Source organism: Sebastes umbrosus, chromosome 16 (genome assembly GCF_015220745.1).
Source record: "Sebastes umbrosus isolate fSebUmb1 chromosome 16, fSebUmb1.pri, whole genome shotgun sequence".
NCBI classification, from domain to species: domain Eukaryota; kingdom Metazoa; phylum Chordata; class Actinopteri; order Perciformes; family Sebastidae; genus Sebastes; species Sebastes umbrosus.
Window position 1 is genome coordinate 28,258,204 of NC_051284.1, and position 18,948 is coordinate 28,277,151.

Here is an 18,948-nt window from a genome sequence, read left to right on the forward strand (position 1 = left end):
ACCCTGGAAAGCCTTGAAATTCAGATGATCTGAATTTACAGCAGCGTGTGTGTGGACCAAGTCCAGAGGCGGAGGACACATTACACCTGGTTTAAAGTCCCGTCACTGAGAGCTGACTTTAAAATACCGCTATTAGTTTTTCAGTCACTCAACCTACAGATTTAATGGCCGGAGTGTCTGATATGTTAATATGGTATGCTCCTCTGTTCCTCTGATACTATCTGGTCTCTATGCCAGGACTAAGACTCTTCCTGGGGCAGTCAGCAAGAAGAACTGAGAGACTGTGAGTGAGAAGATCTGCAGTTAACTCATACCTTTATAGCTAAGAATTCACAGTCAGTTAATTGTAATTGACTTTAAGTGAAACATTTAGTTATTCTTATTCCCTTTTTCCACCAAAATTATCAAACATATGCCGTTTTTTTAAAGACGGGAACTTTCCCATTTCAAAAAGACGAGTGCCTTTCTGTTTTTTTTTCCTGCTGTACCACGTTCAACATCACTGGAAGCAAGGTTAGTAAACAGTGAAAAAGTTACGGTGGTTACTTCATTTTTTATATTTGTTACTTATTCAGTCTCTCTTTCAAACTCTTAAACCAGATTTGTTGATTGTTGGAACAGTGGAAACAAAGACATGATCATTTCGATGATCATCCATCCATCCATCCATCTTCAACCGCTTATCCGGGTTCGGGTCACGGGGCAACAGCTCTAGCAGGGGACCCCACACTTCCCTTTCCCGGGCCACATTTACCAGCTCTGACTGGGGGATCCCGAGGCGTTCCCAGGCCAGTGTGGAGATATAATCTCTCCACCTAGTCCTGGGTCTTCCCCGTGTTCTTCTCCCAGCTGGTCATGCCTGCAACACCTCCCAAGGGAGGCGCCCAGGGGGCATCCGTACTAGATGCCCGAACCACCTCAACTGGCTCCTTTCGACGCAAAGGAGCAGCGGCTCTACTCCGAGTCCCTCACGGATGACTGAGCTTCTCACCCTATCTCTAAGGGAGACGCCAGCCACCCTCCTGAGGAAACCCATTTCGGCCGCTTGTACCCGCGATCTCGTTCTTTCGGTCATGACCCAACCCTCATGACCATAGGTGAGAGTAGGAACGAAGATTGACCGGTAGATCGAGAGCTTTGCCTTCCGGCTCAGCTCTCTTTTCGTCACCACGGTGCGGTAAAGCGAATGCAATACCGCCCCCGCTGCTCCGATTCTCCGACCAATCTCACGTTCCATAGTCCCCTCACTCGCGAACAAGAGCCCGAGGTACTTGAACTCCTTTACTTGAAACTCAAATTTCGATGATCAGCGAGTATAAAATGACTGCAGTCTGGTGGCTTTGAGGAGAGCATATTAATTGTATGTTTTGTTAATAAATTATAATAATTGTCCAAATCCCTGCTGATTTTATTCATTATATATTCACGTTAACGTGCATCACATAGCATCGTGCCGGAAAAGGGGCGAAAATTTGTTTCACTGGCCATCGGAGCTGGAGCTGATAAATACCTGTGACTACTGCAGAGTCATTTGTCCGGGGAATAAATGCAGATTGTGACCTTTCCTACTAGACAAAAGCCAGATGTTAGAGATGTTAGATAGAGGTGTTGGTGGGTGTTAGTGTTTTTTTTTTGTCCAGTAGGAAAGTGGCTTTATAGTAGAGTTGTTTGGGATCACCTTATACTGCATGTCTGTAATCCATTTTATGCATTACTTGGTAACGTTTCCACAAAAGGTGTAAAAATAAAGGTCGATTTGATTCCTGTGAGTCGTCCCTCTTCTCTGAACATGCAACAGCTACTAGTGTGTTTGTTTGTATTAAAAAACAGTACACAGGTCTGTCCATGATGAAGACTTCAGCTCATAATGTGCGTGCATACAGAAAGTCAATTAAGATAACAAATGGTAAACACATAGGACCTCAGGCTAGCCGTCAACAGTACAGGACCATCAAACATCACCGACGTTCTCTACAGCTGTCCTTTATCAGCGAACAGCATTTGGATTCCCTGAAGTCTGTAAGATCCATATCAGCATAGTTCAGGTATATTTTAATTGATCAGATATATTAAGACTAACCACATTGTGGTCCTCTGCTTTAACTCAGTCTGGATTCTGTAGGTATCATCATGGTGACATTGCCTTTGCTAAAACACCAGAATGAGCTCCTAACATGGAACAAAGTGAGCGAGCAAACAGTCAAGTGGCATGAAAAGATAAACAGCAGTTTCACAGAAGATATTCAGTCTGACAGCAGAGTTATTCAGTTGTCAAGCACATCTCGCATAAACTGGATTGTTTTTTACAAACCTCAGTGTGCTTCAGCTGCACTACGGAGCTGAGGGCTATTACAGTATGAAGGATATATAAGTAGAAGACTATCAGATGATACAGTACTCATGACTCAGACAAAAAATCTTGATTAGGACATCCTTAGATATAATGAAGCTTAGCTTAAGTTACTGACGACGACTAAGGACCAAAAATATATAATTAACTAAAATATTCTTTCTAGTCTTTCATTCACTGCTCCCACTTAATCACTTCTACTTCCATCAAAACATCATTTCCCTACTTTCATGTACAATAAACACTCATAAATGTGCATTTGGTTCAAATGAAGTACGTTAGAACTAGTGTTGTTCTTGTGATTAAAATATAACAGTAACACTTTCTACAACGCCCATGTCTTATAAACATACTTATAATGCGTTATAATCTGCTTATAGCACTGCATAATTATAGTTATAAGCACTCATATGTTCATAATGTTTAACAATAATCATAACACATTATGAAGCATTTTAAAATTATGAAATAAATAATTAAAGGTAAAGCTTAATATAAAATACATTAATAATAAAGGTCAAGTATCATAATACTTCATAATTGCTGGTAACTCACTTATATTTTTTTTGTATCATAGTGTATTATAATTCCCATAGTTGTGATACATTATAATCACATTATAAAGCATTATAATGTGATATAAATGACTCTAAGTGGTCATTGTTTGCTGTAAGCCTGCCCTCTCTTAGTCGATTAGTCGACTAATCGGCCGTTTTGGTCTTCGTTGACTTAGATTTCTTTCGTCGATTAGTCAATTTTTATGCTTTTTTCATGCTGAATGACTTATTTCCAAGAAAACATAAGATTTAAAGTGGAGCTTTTGTGTGTGTTTCTTTGCGGAGAGACTCAGTTTTACAGATCTGACGATTAAATCAACACAAAACGTTGTTTACTTAAAGCAAACAATGACCACTTGACCACACATAATTATACAGTGCTATAAGCAGCTTATAACACAATATATATATAGTATATATGTATAATGCATTATAGATATGAGCGTCATAGAAAGTGTTACTAAATATTGGATACTGTGCGTTTCTTTCTATGATCCATCCTCCCAGATTGAAGACGTAGAGTTTAAAGTCAAATTTCCTTTTCAGAGTAATTAGGATGTGAGTCGAGCTGAACCGTATTGACAGATGGCTGCACTCATTATCAGCAACGTGCCAAGTTCCCTGACTGCCAGAAATCACCTTATCTTTGAAGTAATAATATATCATACATTCACTGAATATTTATGCTCACCTTTCTCGATGTGTTCAGCAGCACGCAGCCAGAGTCGTCAGCGTCTGAGGAGGAACAAGAAGAGAGGTACAATTAGACGTGTGCCGTAATAAAACATCATCATATACTGTACAGTATGTCTGCAATGAATATATCCTGCTGCACACAGATTGTATGTGTTATATTGACTACAATGACTGTCCTGTCCGGCTCATTATTAAACATTAGTAATGGTATAACTACATCTTTTGTCGTCAGTAATGCCTTTATTAGAGAACTGATGGTAAAGAGATGACAGGAAATGAGGCGAGAGAGAGAGAGATGAGGAATTACATGACTGGAAAGCAGACTAAAACTGGGAATGTTGCCGTTCATGGACATGACTTTGACCCGCTTGATCACAAGGCAACCCTGTCTCCTACAAAATCATGTTCCCAAACTGCATTCGCAATTACGTTTTGAGAGATTAGACTGTATATAAAGATGGACGACACAGGTCCCCAAAAGTGAAGCCAAAGCATCTGGATCGCCCCCCGGTGGCTGGCTGCAGTATAGCTCATGAACCCCGCCTCCTTCATGTTAGTGGATGTGACATGGACCAAAATAAAAAGTCAAAGTACACATCAAATAAATTTTTTCCCAAAGATGTCTTCTGCCATTTTAGGTAGTTCTCATCACGCTGATGTCATTTTTCTAACAAGTTTGGTTTTAATTAGTTATCTGATGCTAGAAAAACGGAGTGAGATGTCTTGATTGGCAGCTGTGAGTCTCTCCCGCTGACCGGCTCGGCTCGCGTTTGGTTCGGGCGGGTGACCTTGATACCGCTGCTCTACCGCCCGATCACTACTGCGCCGACTCTGGCTCCAAATGACGTCAAACTTCAAGATGTTTTGGCTTCACTTCTGTACAGTGGGAGGAAGTGGAGATGCGTCGCCCATCTTTATATACAGTCTATGGTTTAAACACGTCGTTTATGTTTTAAACTGAAAAAAAAAAAAAAAAAGGCAACAAAACTACTTGGTTAGTTTTAAACCCCATCATAGTTTGGCCTAAAAAGACGTATGTTTGTTACGTTGTATAAATTATGGACGTAAATTAAAATAAGTGAAGCATGAAATCAGATTAAAAAAGACTAATCTATTGTGAGGTATTCTTAGTTTAATTTATTTTAATTATTTATTTATTTGTATATATTTATTTATCTATTTATTATTTATTATATTTTCATTGTAAATATATATCCTTTTAACTTTATTTTTAGCTATTTACTTTCAAGTAATTTTTTAATCATTAATACTATTTTATAGACTGCCATATATTCAGTTTGGGGGAAGGTCCTGTGTTATATGTATAATCTGTTAAATGCATAAAATCAATAAATAAATGAACGTTGACTTTTAGTTTCACACAAGACACAAGGTCTCCTGGGTAAAAGTCCTGTGCTTGTTTGACCCGTCACCCACCACACCACTATCATTATAAACGTATTTGTCAAAAACAAACATAATCCACGATAAAATACATTTCCCTCGAAACATAATTCACAATGCAGTGTCGTTGTATGGGAGGTAATTTTCGGAGACAGGCCTGCACCGTAGTATGTCTGCCATTTTTAAACATTTGCTTTTGTTGAAACAGTATAATACATAGTTAAAACGCTGCTGAACATTCCGTATTTGCATTTAAAAGCATGTTCTAACCAGCGGAGCGCTCATTATTGATGGTGTGAATTCTGAAATAAAGATCACAAGTAACAAACCACTCAGCCAGCAAAGAAAGAAAAGAAGCCTGAGACCCCTTTTTTCTAAAAGCAATGAAAATGTCAAGAGGCAAGTCTCTAAATGCTCTCATTGAACAGGGATTGGAAGTTCTCTGCTGATAAGGTTTTAATACACACGTCTGTGGAGCCGAGGCGAGTGCTCTGATAAAGTACAAAGGTCTGGATTTTCCCAGTGTCGCAAAAAAAAAAGGGGAAAAACCTTTTATGTTAGGAAACAATACGGGGACAAACCGAGGGAATGAGGTTTACACCAGTTCACCCTTAATAACTAGCAGACTCAGTACCCTGCTGACTCTCATGAAACAGTTCGCCGCTGCCGTTACATAACACCGTTATCGCCGTTTACTGTGGGGAGGACGTTATTAGGTTACCATGGGCTTTCCTCCTCTGCTCCACGTGATGCACTATGTCGGCTCCGTCTGGAAATCAATCAGTGCTTAACTCCTCCCTCCAGCGACGGGAAAAGCAAGAAACCCCCCCCACCCCCTCCCCCTTTTAACAAGCCAATAAGCCTCCGGAAAGCACCAGGATATCATAATATCAATATGTCCAGCCACAAGTGAACATGTTTGAGCACCAGTCGGAAGGAAAAGGGGGGTGCTTTGATCGCCACGCCGAACACCTTGCCATCACAAAACGCCGCAGGGCAGTGGAGGAAGAAAGCGAGCCCCTTCCCCTACCTCTATGATGAGGCTATGGCAGGGGGCACGTGTCGTGTGCAGTGGATTTGGCTCATCAAAGCCTCACAATCAAAAAGCACACGGCTGGGCTGATCCGCTCCCAGAGGGGAGAGCGAGCTGCGGCTCTAATTGCTGTCAGGCTTGCAACCGTAAGGAGATATTCATATATTCATATAAGATTACCTCGCCCCCAATGATCACCTCCCTCTAATGGCCTCTGTACGTCTCAATATACTGTGTGGCTTAAAGTAATCCAGGGGAAATTCAGGGTTTAGGGATTAGGGAGAGGAAGTGTTAAAATGTGACACGGGCTTGTTTCCCTACTTGGTTCCTTATTTGATCAGTTACAACTGTTGATTATATTCAGTCAGCCACAAGTGTTGCGTAATCTCAGAGTGGCGTGGTGTATTATTTTAATCATTAAGGGTTGCAGGGTGGCGACTGTGTGATGGGAAAGAGCTCAAGTGTCCTTGGGCCTGGACTGGGCATTTCAAATATGTGTTATGAAATTTAAAAATAATTGGTTTGGTAGTGTAGAAAACAAATTCATATTTTTTTACTAAGAAAGCATTTCCCATCAGATCGGTATCAGGGCCGATCGATGGGTATACAAACCCTTACGGCTAGGGGTGTAACGATTCAGCTACTACATCGATGTATCCATTTATATTCCTACGATCCAAATACATCGATAGGTACTAGAATTGGTGACTTGGTGAAAATCTCTTGGTGAAAAATTACCTTCATTTCATCTTCAAGTTCTCTACACTGACTGTATGTTCATGAAACAAACCCCACAAAGTTATCAAGGTCAAGTGATGACCTTGGTCAAAACCTAAATCCTCAAGTTTCCAGTGTGAGAGAGACGCCCGTCCTTCCTCGTGACTTTTCCACTTCAGTATTCAGCCAAATTGATTGAACTGAGATGGAACTGAGCCCAGCGCTGGCAGATGTATAATCATGAAATCAATTCTATTTATGGAGAGCATTTGACAGCTTTATGACAAAGTTCTCTGAAGAGAGAAGAATGGATAAGATCATGTCAAAACGATAAAGAACACACAGACAACAAACAACATCGTTGTATTATGGTTCCAGCTGACAACACTTCCAAAAAGCTCTTCAGTTTCTAATCCTCAGCACTCACTTGCCATCAATCACTTTGTTTGATTTTTGCCTGATGCCACTTACACCACAAATACTGAGCAGAATATATTACTGACTCTCCGGCCCTCACACGAGGACGGTGAGCTCTCTGCAGATACTTCTATAATCTGTGTATGTGTGGAAAGAGTGAATCTAACAATAACCTATAACAGAAAGAATACACAATGTATTAGACAACAAGACTAAATCCCGTTACACACCGGGGACGTGATGAATAAATGACACGAAAATGCGATTAACACGTCTGCGAATATTCTGTGTCTAGGGCTTTTATTGTGAAAGGTAAGAACAGAAGGAGTGGATCTGGTCTGCGCTGCCTTTGTCAAGGTTGAAAGGTGTAATAAAGTTTGCTGTCATGGCTCGGACTACTGAGCCTCTGTGTTCTCGTTTCATAAGTATAGGCGCAACTCAAGCTGTTCTGCACAACGTGATTGGTTGATGCCTTTATTCACGGTGCCAAAGCTCAGAAAAAAACGACCTTGTTCCGTGAAAAAAAGTATGTTGCTTTTTCTCCACGTCATATTTGCATTCTGTGTGAAAGTATTCATGACAAAAACAACAAAAAATATGTTGACGTGCAAATTAATCGCACGAAAAAAACTTATAAAAAATATGAAAAGTTACATGTGATTATCTTTATCCAGATCAAGATGATTTTGTTATGTTTTTCATTAGCAGCTGATCATAACTTACTTAACTTAACTTAACTTATAACTTACAAGTATGTTTCTGAGAGACAAATTCAGAGCCAATAAAAATCCACTTCATCATTAAAATGTGACCGCTCGTCTTATTTCTCCAACCATCTGCAACCGCTTATCCCGTCAGGGGTCGCGGGGGGGCTGGAGCCGATCCCAGACGACATTGGGCGAAGGCGGGTTACACCCTGGACAGGTCGCCAGTCCATCGCAGGGCTGACACAGACAACCATTCACACTCACATTCACACCTACGGGCAATTTAGAGTCAACAATTAACCTAACCTGCATGTCTTTGGAAGGAACCGGAGTACCCGGAGAAAACCCACGCTAACACGGGGAGAACATGCAAACTCCACACAGAAGGGCCCCAAGCCGGATTCGAACCTGCGACCCTCTAGCTGTGAGGCGCCAGTGCTAACCACTGCACCACCGTGCAGCCCTTTTTCTTATTTCTAAGAAATTAAAAAATACAAAACATAATAAGTAAAAAATAATCCATCTGTATGAATTGAGACAGGAAGAACTATTAAGTGTTTCACAGATGAATCCTCGGGGTCATGACGGCGCTGTGGTAAAAAAAGAGAACTACTGCAGTACTTTGGAGGCTGAGCTCGTATTTGGGACATTAAATCAAAACGCTCTTTAAATAACTCAAATGTTGGAAGCCATTATGAAATGTATCCTTAGTGTGGTGCAGTTAAATATCCAACAGGCACGATATCATAAAGGTCAAGATTGAATACTGTCCCAGAAACCGGGCTGGCATGAGCCCAGAATTATAAAAGCATCCAAAGCATGACTACACGTTCTCACGGAAGAAGCCACAGTTAAACGCAGGGAAAGAAATGAATTAATTATAACAGACAGATGTTTTTGAAATTAGATTTAGATAGGAGCTGCTGTCTCTGGGTCTGATGTAATCACTAAGCTATTTGCTTTTCCACACCACTGCTTATTTAGCCAGACAGGATGTGATTAAAAGTCCTGTGCGGAGTCTTACATTGATTTGATATGGTGGACATATTCCACAGTGGCTTGCTGATGTGGAATAATAAAATGAGATAACAATTTGTGACAAATTAAAAGGAGAAACAGGAAAGGAAACAGCTAATGACACCGGGGTCTAATGTATGTGACAACTCGACTTTGAGGGGGCGGGGGAATAAAAAGCAAACATACTAACAAACATTCAGCTGAAATGTGGGAACAGATAGTGTTGGATATGACAAACATGAGTGTGTACAAACACTAATAGGTTTAAGGGTTCAGCTCACACTAAAGACGGGTGTGATTTAATTTTTGTGTGATATGGCTATTGTGTAGAAGGGTGGGAAAAAAAATCAATTCACCTAAGCATCGTAACTTTTTAAATCAATATATTTGCTTCATTTGAGTTTATGAGGAGGTAGAAGGAAGTTACCGCTTTTATTGTTGTAGTCTGAATAACGTGACGTCATATCCGTTCGGTAAATGTCGAAAGCAAAACAAACCGCAACGAGCCGAAACAAAAAAGTAGAAAACGGCGGAGGGTCCGCGTGGATACGACCTGTACCACACTACACATCCAGTAAAGGATGGAAACACTTTGGGTTTCACACATTCACATCACGGCTAAAGCTGCATGCTAACTCTGTCATAGCCAGAAAACGTTATTGTATTACGGTAACGTGCGGTCAAGCCGGCCGTCGCTCTCATCTCTGTGGTCAAACGGTCCGACGCTACGACTGTAGAACACCCATATACTGACATTTATGTTAAATGCATTCAAGCGGCCCCGATGGATGGATAAAGAGAACAGAGCTGACGGGAGAGCTAGAGACCACCTTGGAGAAGTGAGAGGAAGTATACATGTTTTTTAAAATAAGGTGTTAACAAAGGGAACTGTATATACAAAATACATATATGGAAACAAGATTGATTGGGTTGTATTTACCAGAAGTATAAAACATAACATGACCCTTATAAATTAAAAACAAAATACCACTAATTTGTGAGGGAAATGTCTTTATTCTTTGATTTTTGTGTTGCTGGAATTTTTTTTATAAATAATGCCTTACAATAACTGATTGAATGACAAACATTTTTATGTATTAATTTAGATATTTTTCAAATTAAATGTCCCTAGAAGTGTATAATTAAACTTTTTCCCATGGTATAGTGTTACAAAAGTTAACGCAATAAATCACAATATCGAATTGCAATACATAAAAATCACAATACACATCGAATCGGCAGTCAAGTATCGTGATAGTATCGAAGAAGGAGATTAGAAGTGTATCGTCCCAGCCCTACTGTATAGCATGAGATGATATAATTTACCTGCTGTCTTGAGATTTTGCCATTTTTGTGGCATCGCTTTGAACATTTCTGGGTGTAATATGATATTTTAGGTGTGTTGTTTTGCATCAATGTGATAACGCTTCTTGTTTTATCCTATTGGATGTTTTAACAGCAGCAACAAATTGCAGCAACAGTGAAATTGTTTTGTGACCTTTAACCTTTAACCACCAAATTCTAATCAGTTCATCCTCGAGTCCAAGTGGATGTTTGTGCCAAATTTGAAGAAAATTCCCTCCAGGACGTTCCTGAGATATTGTGTTCACAACAATGGACCGGACGGACGGACGGACAGACAACCTAAAAACACGATGCCTCCGGCCACAGCTTTCGTTTTTAATAATGAGTAAACTCTGGAAGCTCTCAATGCACAAACATAAAGATGTCACTGATTTCATTTCAGAAGCTGCGAATTATTATATTTTTCATCTTATAATATCGTTTTACATCCTGGCTCAAAGGTCCAAACACCACTCATCTGTTAACATTCATGGTAATGGCCATTTACTGTATAATCTGTTCTGCTCTGACAGTTTACACAACGCCACTCTCGTATTTTACGCTCCTACTTTAGACATGACATTCCTAGCGCCTGTCCAACTTGAGAGAGACATGTTCACTGTTGTTTTCTTCCTCTAACTTGTTCCCAGCTTGCACCGCTCCGGCTCTCTTGTCAGATGCCTTAAGTGTTACTATGTATGGAGAATGAGCCCGAGTGACATGGTCACCTGTCACATTCAAAGGGAAACGGGCATCTCTCTCTTTCTCTCTCTCCCTCTCTATTGCCTTCTCTCCCTGTGGTGCACCTTTGACTGTTGCCGTGGCAACGGTAACCTGTTGACTCGTGGGGTTTCTGGTGATGGGGTCAAAATCATCTGCACCTGCAGCTGAAGGAGCTGTCTGTCAAGTCAACACCTGCCATCGGGGCTGTGGACGGACTCAGACCCCACCAGACCTCCGCAGAAATTAGCTCAGAGATTTTTCTTTCGCTGTCTTCTTGAATGATGCCGTGGAGATCCGCCGTGACTGCAGACATGCACTGCCTTTGAAGAGTGTGCCTCATGTTATGATATAAAACATCTCCAAAAAGGCTGAAGGAAAAAAAAGTTGAATGGGTGATATCGATCACACAGCAGAGGAGATTACTGACTGGAAGAGGCATGTTCAGAGAGGCAGCTCGCCTTTCTTTTATACCTGGGAAAGCTGATTGTGACATTTCCACTTAAAATCAGATCAAGTCAAAGGTTGCCCGGTCACACAAAAAGGCTTACGAATGACACAATAATACTCAAGGCTAAAGCATGCAATAAGAACTCTGTTCTTGCTTTAGTAAGTACCTATTTAAGGCCAATCATGATGTTTTTCCTAAACCTAACTAAGTGGTTTTGTTGCCTAAATCTAACTGCTGCCGTTACCGTAGTTTTGTTGCGTGACATAAAAATGACACGTGAAAAGGTTAAAATTAGGGCTGTCAATCGGTTGAAATAGTTAATTGTGATTAATCGCATGATTGCCCAGAGTCGCACATTTTTTATCTGTTCAAAATATACCTGATTTGTCAAATCTTTAATACTCTTATCAACACGGGAGTGGGCAATTATGCTTGCTTGCGGTGTTTTGCTTTGTAAGCTACGTTAGTGACGTGTTTTCTGTACTTCTGTTACGTTGTTTTCGTACGTATTTTACTCAGTTTACGTACTTATTTTAAGGCCAACCATCACGTTTTTTGTAAACCTAACTAAGTGGTGTAATAAACGCCTGGGCGAGGCAAAACGTGACACTGACACGCTATCCTCTGGTGGACAGACGGGTGTATTACACGCTCTGACGTGATACCGGGTTGTGCAGTGACACGGCTCTACATGCACAGGAACATACTGACTATTTTACATGAGGGATTTCTGCATAGAGCGCCGAGGTGAAACCAGAACTTCCAGGTTCTGTTTCACAAGTAAGAAAACCTCAGTCAAAATCCCACTGACATTAGTAAAAACGTTAATAATCAAAGATCCAGCCTTGGAACAGAGCCTTTCTCAACAGTATGTCGTTTGACTTGCTTTAGAAAACCCCACCACACACTCTAATCTCCGCTGCCCTCTCTCTCTGTCTCTCTTTGTGTACTGACCTGGCCCAGGGCTGATCTGGTTGTCATAGAGGTGGATGTCATCTCCGCAGGCGATCGGCGAGTCTTGTCCCTCCTCTCGGCCCTCGCTGCCCTCCTCCTGCTCCACCTCCCGCTGCTCTGGGGACACAACAGCACAGGGTCACCTCCTGGACCTCAGCAGCTACCAGGCAGGGCAGCAGACTCACTTTCATTATTATCATCTTCAGCAAAAGTAGCTGGCCAAGTCCAGAAATGTACCGTACATTATTTCACCAGTCAGCTCATTTATAGGATAAATAATGCTTATCTATTTGACAAAATTGTTATAAAAAAACATCCATCAAGACGAGTATGTACATTTCCAGTGTTCTGTAGTCACAATACAATGAATGCATTCTTAAAAATAAATAAATTAATAAAAATACCAGGCTGAATCATGTTGAGATTTTTTTTATTTGCATACAAAAAACACCAATTATTAGTATATAAAAACGTACAATAAGAATATAAGCAGTAAAAACTCCCATTAAAGTAAACTCCTTTGAAAGAATTGTGCTTAACAAAAAGTTCAGACAGCGACAAAATATTATTAGAAGAAATTATGCTTTTCTGTGACAGCTTATCTGATAGTCAATGAACCGTCCTGACACTGTTAATAGGCATCTGGTGCTTAAAACAAAAAATCCTCTCAATTAGATGCAAATATTGTTTTAGTGTCACCTGAAGCGTGTCACACGGAGGCTCGCTTGTCAATTATGCACTGAGATTTCACTGCAGCGAGGTTGAGATTAAAAAGAGCTTTTAACTGCAGGATGTGGTAAAAAACAGGCTTTATTATAGCGTTGTTATTTATTTAGGGCTGCAACTAACTAATCATTTTCATTATCGATTAATCTACCTATTATTTTCTCAATTAATAAATTCATCATTTGGCCTACTAAATATGAGCAAATAGCAAAGTTAATCTTAAAATGTCGTGATTGTCTGACCAACAGTCCAAAACACAAAGATATTCAGTTTACTATCAGAAACAAATACAAAAAACTTCACATATGAGAGCTGAAACCAGTGAATTTTGATTGTTTAATAGTTTCAGCTCTAAAAATGTTACATCGGACATGACCTCGCTGATTTTTACGTTACCGATTTATCGTACTATATACTTTATATTTACATGACTTTGATACATTTTTAATAGACTTATCGTAAGATATACTGTATATTTACAGTATTCTATTTTTTACCTCGATAATTTTTATGCTATTGACTTATCGTACAATATATGGACATGACCTCGATCATTTCTACGTTATCGACTTATTGTACGATATATGGACATGACCTAGATCATTTCTACGTTATCGATTTATCGTACGATATATGGACATGACTTCAATCATTTTTACATTAATGACTTATCGCACGATATATGGACATGACCTTGATAATTTTTACTTTATCGTCTTATCGTACGATATTTGGACATGACTTCAGTCATTATTACTTTATTGATTTATCGTACGATATACGAACATAAACTAAATCATTTTTAAGTTATCAAGTTATCGTACGATATATGAACATGACCTTGATTCTTTTTACGTTATCAACTTATTGTACTGTACTCTAAGTGTACTTGCATTATTATGCTTGAATATTATCATTATATTAGTGCTATAAAAAGGTCTTAAAATGACAATTATATAGTTTATCTCAATTATTTCTTGGATAATATATCATCCAACAATATTAGTTGTTGTGACAGGCCTAGTCTTGACGTCACGGTAAGCAGCACCTATTCTCATTGATTTACTTCGAAGAGATTCATTTATTAATTTAGTGCATAAATAGGTGTAAGCAGAGGACCTCTACGTCTAAAAATCTAAAAGAAATAAAGCACAAATCATGAAAGAAAAGGTTTCTGTCGGTGTTTGTTTTGGTATGAAGACAGACGTTTCATGAATCAGCAGGTAGACAGGTTTGTAACAGACAGGATTTTGTCTGGTAGAAAGCATCAGAGGACTCAGCCTGCAGCCTGTTGGTATGACTCATCCCATTCTCTCTTCCTGACACAGCAGCCTCCTTAAATCCAATCCTACAGTAACTAGTGGGCTCCCAAATATCATCCGGCGATCGGGCTTGATGCGACGAGAACAATACCCGTTGCTCTTTATCTGCTGACCTTATCTGTGAGGAGGCCCCAATTTCAGTTCATTCAGTTTGTCTTGCATCAGGATCATCCCTCAGCACTTGACATTATTTGAACCTCGCTGTGTCGTCGCTCTGCCTGCCTGCATCCCTCTGCGCCTCAGACTCACCGGCTGGGCTCTGACTTTCAAATCACCTTGGGAGAGAGAAGAGAGCGGCTCCCGAGCTGGAGGAGCGAAGCGACGGTTTTACTTCAATGGTATCAATTTAAGAACAACTTTTTAAATATTCATTACTATTTTTGTAGTTTGGAAATGTTCTGTCATATCTGCATTTTACTTGCATTATCTGTCTATTAATTTTTAACGTTAAACTCCAAATATACAATTCACTATTTAGAATTAAGGCTGATTGTATTTAAAAGCTAAATTTGCATCGTTTTCCCAATGTGATTCCAATAATAAATGGATTCAGACGCATGAAGCCGAGCTCCCCTCTCAGTGAATGTGACCAGTTGATACAATCATGCAACACGTAGAAGGAACACGGACGGGAGACGAGGGATGTTTGATATGAGAACACTGAATGATTGATGTGTTTCCTTCAAACGGTGTGCAGCGTTCTGCAGCAGCCTTTGACATGTGTTTGACATACAGAGAGACTACAGAGATGTAAACAGCCACACCAGAGCATGTTCGCCACATTATAGGTGTTTTAAACTTTGCTGCTTTGTGTTCTGAGAATTACTCAAAGAGGATAAACAGCTGCTGCCGTCGTAATGTTATCTAATGGTACGTGTCCACAGAGGAGTTTTTTATCGCGAGGGGACACCACGCTTCCCAACATTGGACGCTTGGTGTGCTGTCCCTAGAAACAAGGCACTTGGCTCCTGATTGGACGAACGCTTTCCCGCCGTTGGCTGCTGCTCCCAGCTTTCAAACCGGAACCAGTATGGAGGCTCGTTTGGAAACTTTCTTCTCTTATTTCACGTAAATAGTTCACTGAAATGGGTTTCTGAAAACATTTGAGGCGAGAAATAATCCATGCAGTTGATGAATCTGTCTTTATTTTGGATCAACAACGTTTATTTTAAAAGATCGTCGGGAGTTTCGAGAGGCGGCGAGTCGCGTCGGAAGCCCGTGATTTACATAAAGTAGACGAGCCCTCAACTTTATGCAAATAAGGAGCAGGCGTCGTGGCGCCTAGTCTCTCGAATCGCGACGCCACGCTACCAGAATGCATTGTGCGGCTGCTTACATAGGAGCGTGGAAAGCACGGAGCCTGTGGACACGTACCATAAGGGTGCAACTAACCATCGCTTTCATAGATTGATTCATCCGTCAGTTATTGTTTGGATTAATTTTGTCCACAAAATGCCAAAGGTGACATCTTCAAATGTTTTGTTTTATTCAACCAACAGTCCAAACTGGAGCTGAAGTGATTGGTTAATTAATCCGTTAGTAGTTAATCAGTAATCTGGAACTACTTTCAGCCTCTTAATTAAGAAGATTGGCTTAGAGCTGCACAATTAATTACAATTTTATCAAAATCGCAATATGGCTATTTTCAAATCCCAGGAGGCACAGTATTTGTTAAAGGCAAAATATAATTTTAAATCAAATATTGTTGCGCTGCAGAGACGTCCTGGTCTATACATCATATTCTACAGACTTACAAAACCATCTTTGTTTGGTACAAATGGCAAAAATCAAAACAAAATTAAATAGTTTTGCATGAAAATGAGAATAATAGTGTACAAATTTCAGATCCTTCTAATATTGCAAATCATATCGTAATTGCATTATCAGTCAAAATATTCGCAATTAGATATTTTTTAAAAATCGTTCAGCCCTGTTTGGTCCTTTTCTTTGTATTATTTAATAGTAAACTGAATATTTTTAAGTTTTGGGGTTTTTGCTAAAGATAAAAAAAGCTATTTGATGACGTCAATTTAGACTTAAGGCAACACACTAAAGATAAAAACATTGTTTTCATGCACTGATCAATTTTGAGCTAAGAGCTATTTTGCTTCCATAACATGTCTTCTTTCAGACTAGTGGAAAGAAAACATCCAAAATACACATTTAGGTGTTTATTTCACTACTTTGTCTATTTGCATCTGTAGATTTCTCCTAAATTCACCAACAGTTATAATTAGATAATGCCTCATTTGCATATTTAAACATAACATTTCAGAAAACTTGCAGTGCAACAAATAATTGTCTTGATGTAAGATATCAACTGGGGAAGTTTCATGGCGATATCTATTAGTTATTTTTTTTTACCCTATTCCCCTGTAGTGTTTCAAAATGTATGAAATTTAACAATCCATATCTTTAAAATTAGTTGTTTTCACTCTGAGCCAGAAATCTCCACTTCAGCAGCACTTACATCCACCAAACTTTCTAGTTTCATTCCTCTCTATATTCTGAAGGTTTCTACAGAAGGGTTTGTTCATATATCATTCCTAGCCTGATTTATAGAACATTTTATCCCTAAAAACATGGCGAAAACTGATTTTTTTATGGCTATGACAGTATTTTCTGATTTATGGGGTGATACAAAGAGATATCCACATTTTAAAACCTTTGATTCTAATATGCCAACAAAATGAAACAATAATATTGAACTTAACTTTATCCAATGTTCAGATTTATGTTCTGGAAATGAATGCAAATTAGCACATATTTAATAAGATAATGCCTCATGTGCATATCTAAACATACAACTTCAGAAAACTTGTAATATAAAAAAGAATTGTCTTAATGTTAGTAATCAACTGGGGAAGTTTCATGGTGGTATCTATTAGTTAATTTTTTTTAATGACATTTTATAGACGAAACAATTACTTCTTTAGCAGAGAAAATAATCTGCAGATTAATCAGAAAGGAAATTATCAGCAGCAAATCTTCACATTTGAGATGCTGGAAACATCATGAATCATTGTTTCTGTTTATTAATTAATTAATTAAACAGTCCAGCCAACTAGTTTCAAAGGCTTCAAACATGTAATCACTAACATGAGCTGACATAAACGTTAGTGTGCTTTTATGAGTCATCAAATCCTCTCGAGCCATTAAGATGAAGGTTAAGTTGGTCTTTCACTGTGAGGAACCTTGCAGGGTTGGAAACGTCGATGACAGCTAAATTACAGGCTTTCCCACGTCGCTTTTAAGTAGAGACGATCCACCTCTCCTGAACTAAAGACCACCTCCACTAATAAAACATGAATACACATTCATAAAGTAAGACATCCAGCTGCAGGGAAGAGAGCTGACGTAGTATTTCACATTGTGAATTCCATTTATTAAATGAATGAGGCTATTGTTTACCACCTCTGCTGAACAATTTCCTCTGAATTAAATCCTAAAATGCACAATTTCACCTATAAAAACCTGTAGAGTTGCTTCAAAATGCAATATGAGGAAGCTATTAAGTCCCTTGATGCATGTGTTTTGTTTTAAATTCCCATTCTTCACACATTGCATGTTTTTTGTTCACTGTTTACTTGTGTCACTACTGTAATTTACTTCAACAGTTTATTACTGTCAAAGTTATTACAGTATTCTAAAGTATAATGTGAGGTTTACAATGTAATACTGCAGATAGGTGTGCCAGTAATCTACTGTATTTCTACAGTGTTGCTATTGTAATTTAAATTAATGGTTTCTAACCGTATGTGTTACAGTACTCTACTGAAACGTTTTCTTCATATTCATATTAATAAAAACTATTGTAAATTGCAGACATATACTGTAAATAAGAGGAAGTCCCAGCTTTACATTTGAACATATATTTAAAGGCAGCATTGTATGACACATTTCTATTTATTTATTTATTTATTTATTTATTTTTCTGATTTTTCCTTCCTGTCGTTTTATCTCTAGCATTTCTTGTTTGGAATTAGTATTATTTTCTTTCTTTTAGATATGTCTGTTTGTAAATTGTAATACAGCTGTCTTTAATTTCAATATCAGGTTGCTTCCTGTTATAAGCCTTTTTTTAACCCACCTGTGCATTTATTTATTTATTGTATATATCTTTTTTTATTTTTATTTTATTATATGCACAAATAAAAAAACTAAAGAACTAAAAAACAATGTGTTAAGTATTATTTTAATGTAAAATGTTTCCAACAAACAAACTGTTGATGTTGTATTTTGTATATTTTGGAAGAACAGTACACTACTGTTAGAATATCGCTGTATATATACAGTAATGTATTGTCGTTTTTCTGTCTTATGTATTCTAAAACACACAAAGAACATGATTTAACCCAAAAATGTGCAGCCGTAATCAGATTCACTCTCAATTGCTTGGCAAGCACACTAAATGAGCCCATTAATAGTTAATATGACTCAGAGACATATCAACTATTAACACAAACTAATGAAGAACATAATGACATAGGAAGGCAGTGGTACAACAGGATCACCTCTACGGTGCAACACGTA

At 38.8% G+C, this 18,948-nt stretch overlaps 1 protein-coding gene across 5 annotated transcripts in view; it reads right to left on the reverse strand.

The window, feature by feature from the left end:
• The window catches only part of slc4a11 (solute carrier family 4 member 11), a 138,490-nt gene that overhangs the window by 59,097 nt on the left and 60,445 nt on the right, over window positions 1-18,948 (reverse strand). For 3 of the 5 annotated variants that reach the window (XM_037746689.1, XM_037746691.1, XM_037746690.1), the window contains exons 3-4: window positions 12,368-12,484; window positions 3,599-3,642 (exon numbers count right to left, since the gene is read on the reverse strand). In XM_037746689.1, coding sequence (XP_037602617.1) covers window positions 3,599-3,642; window positions 12,368-12,484 — 161 coding nt within the window. The remainder of the gene's footprint in view (window positions 1-3,598; window positions 3,643-12,367; window positions 12,485-18,948) is intronic. The other 2 variants (XM_037746694.1, XM_037746692.1) reach the window with 1 other exon arrangement.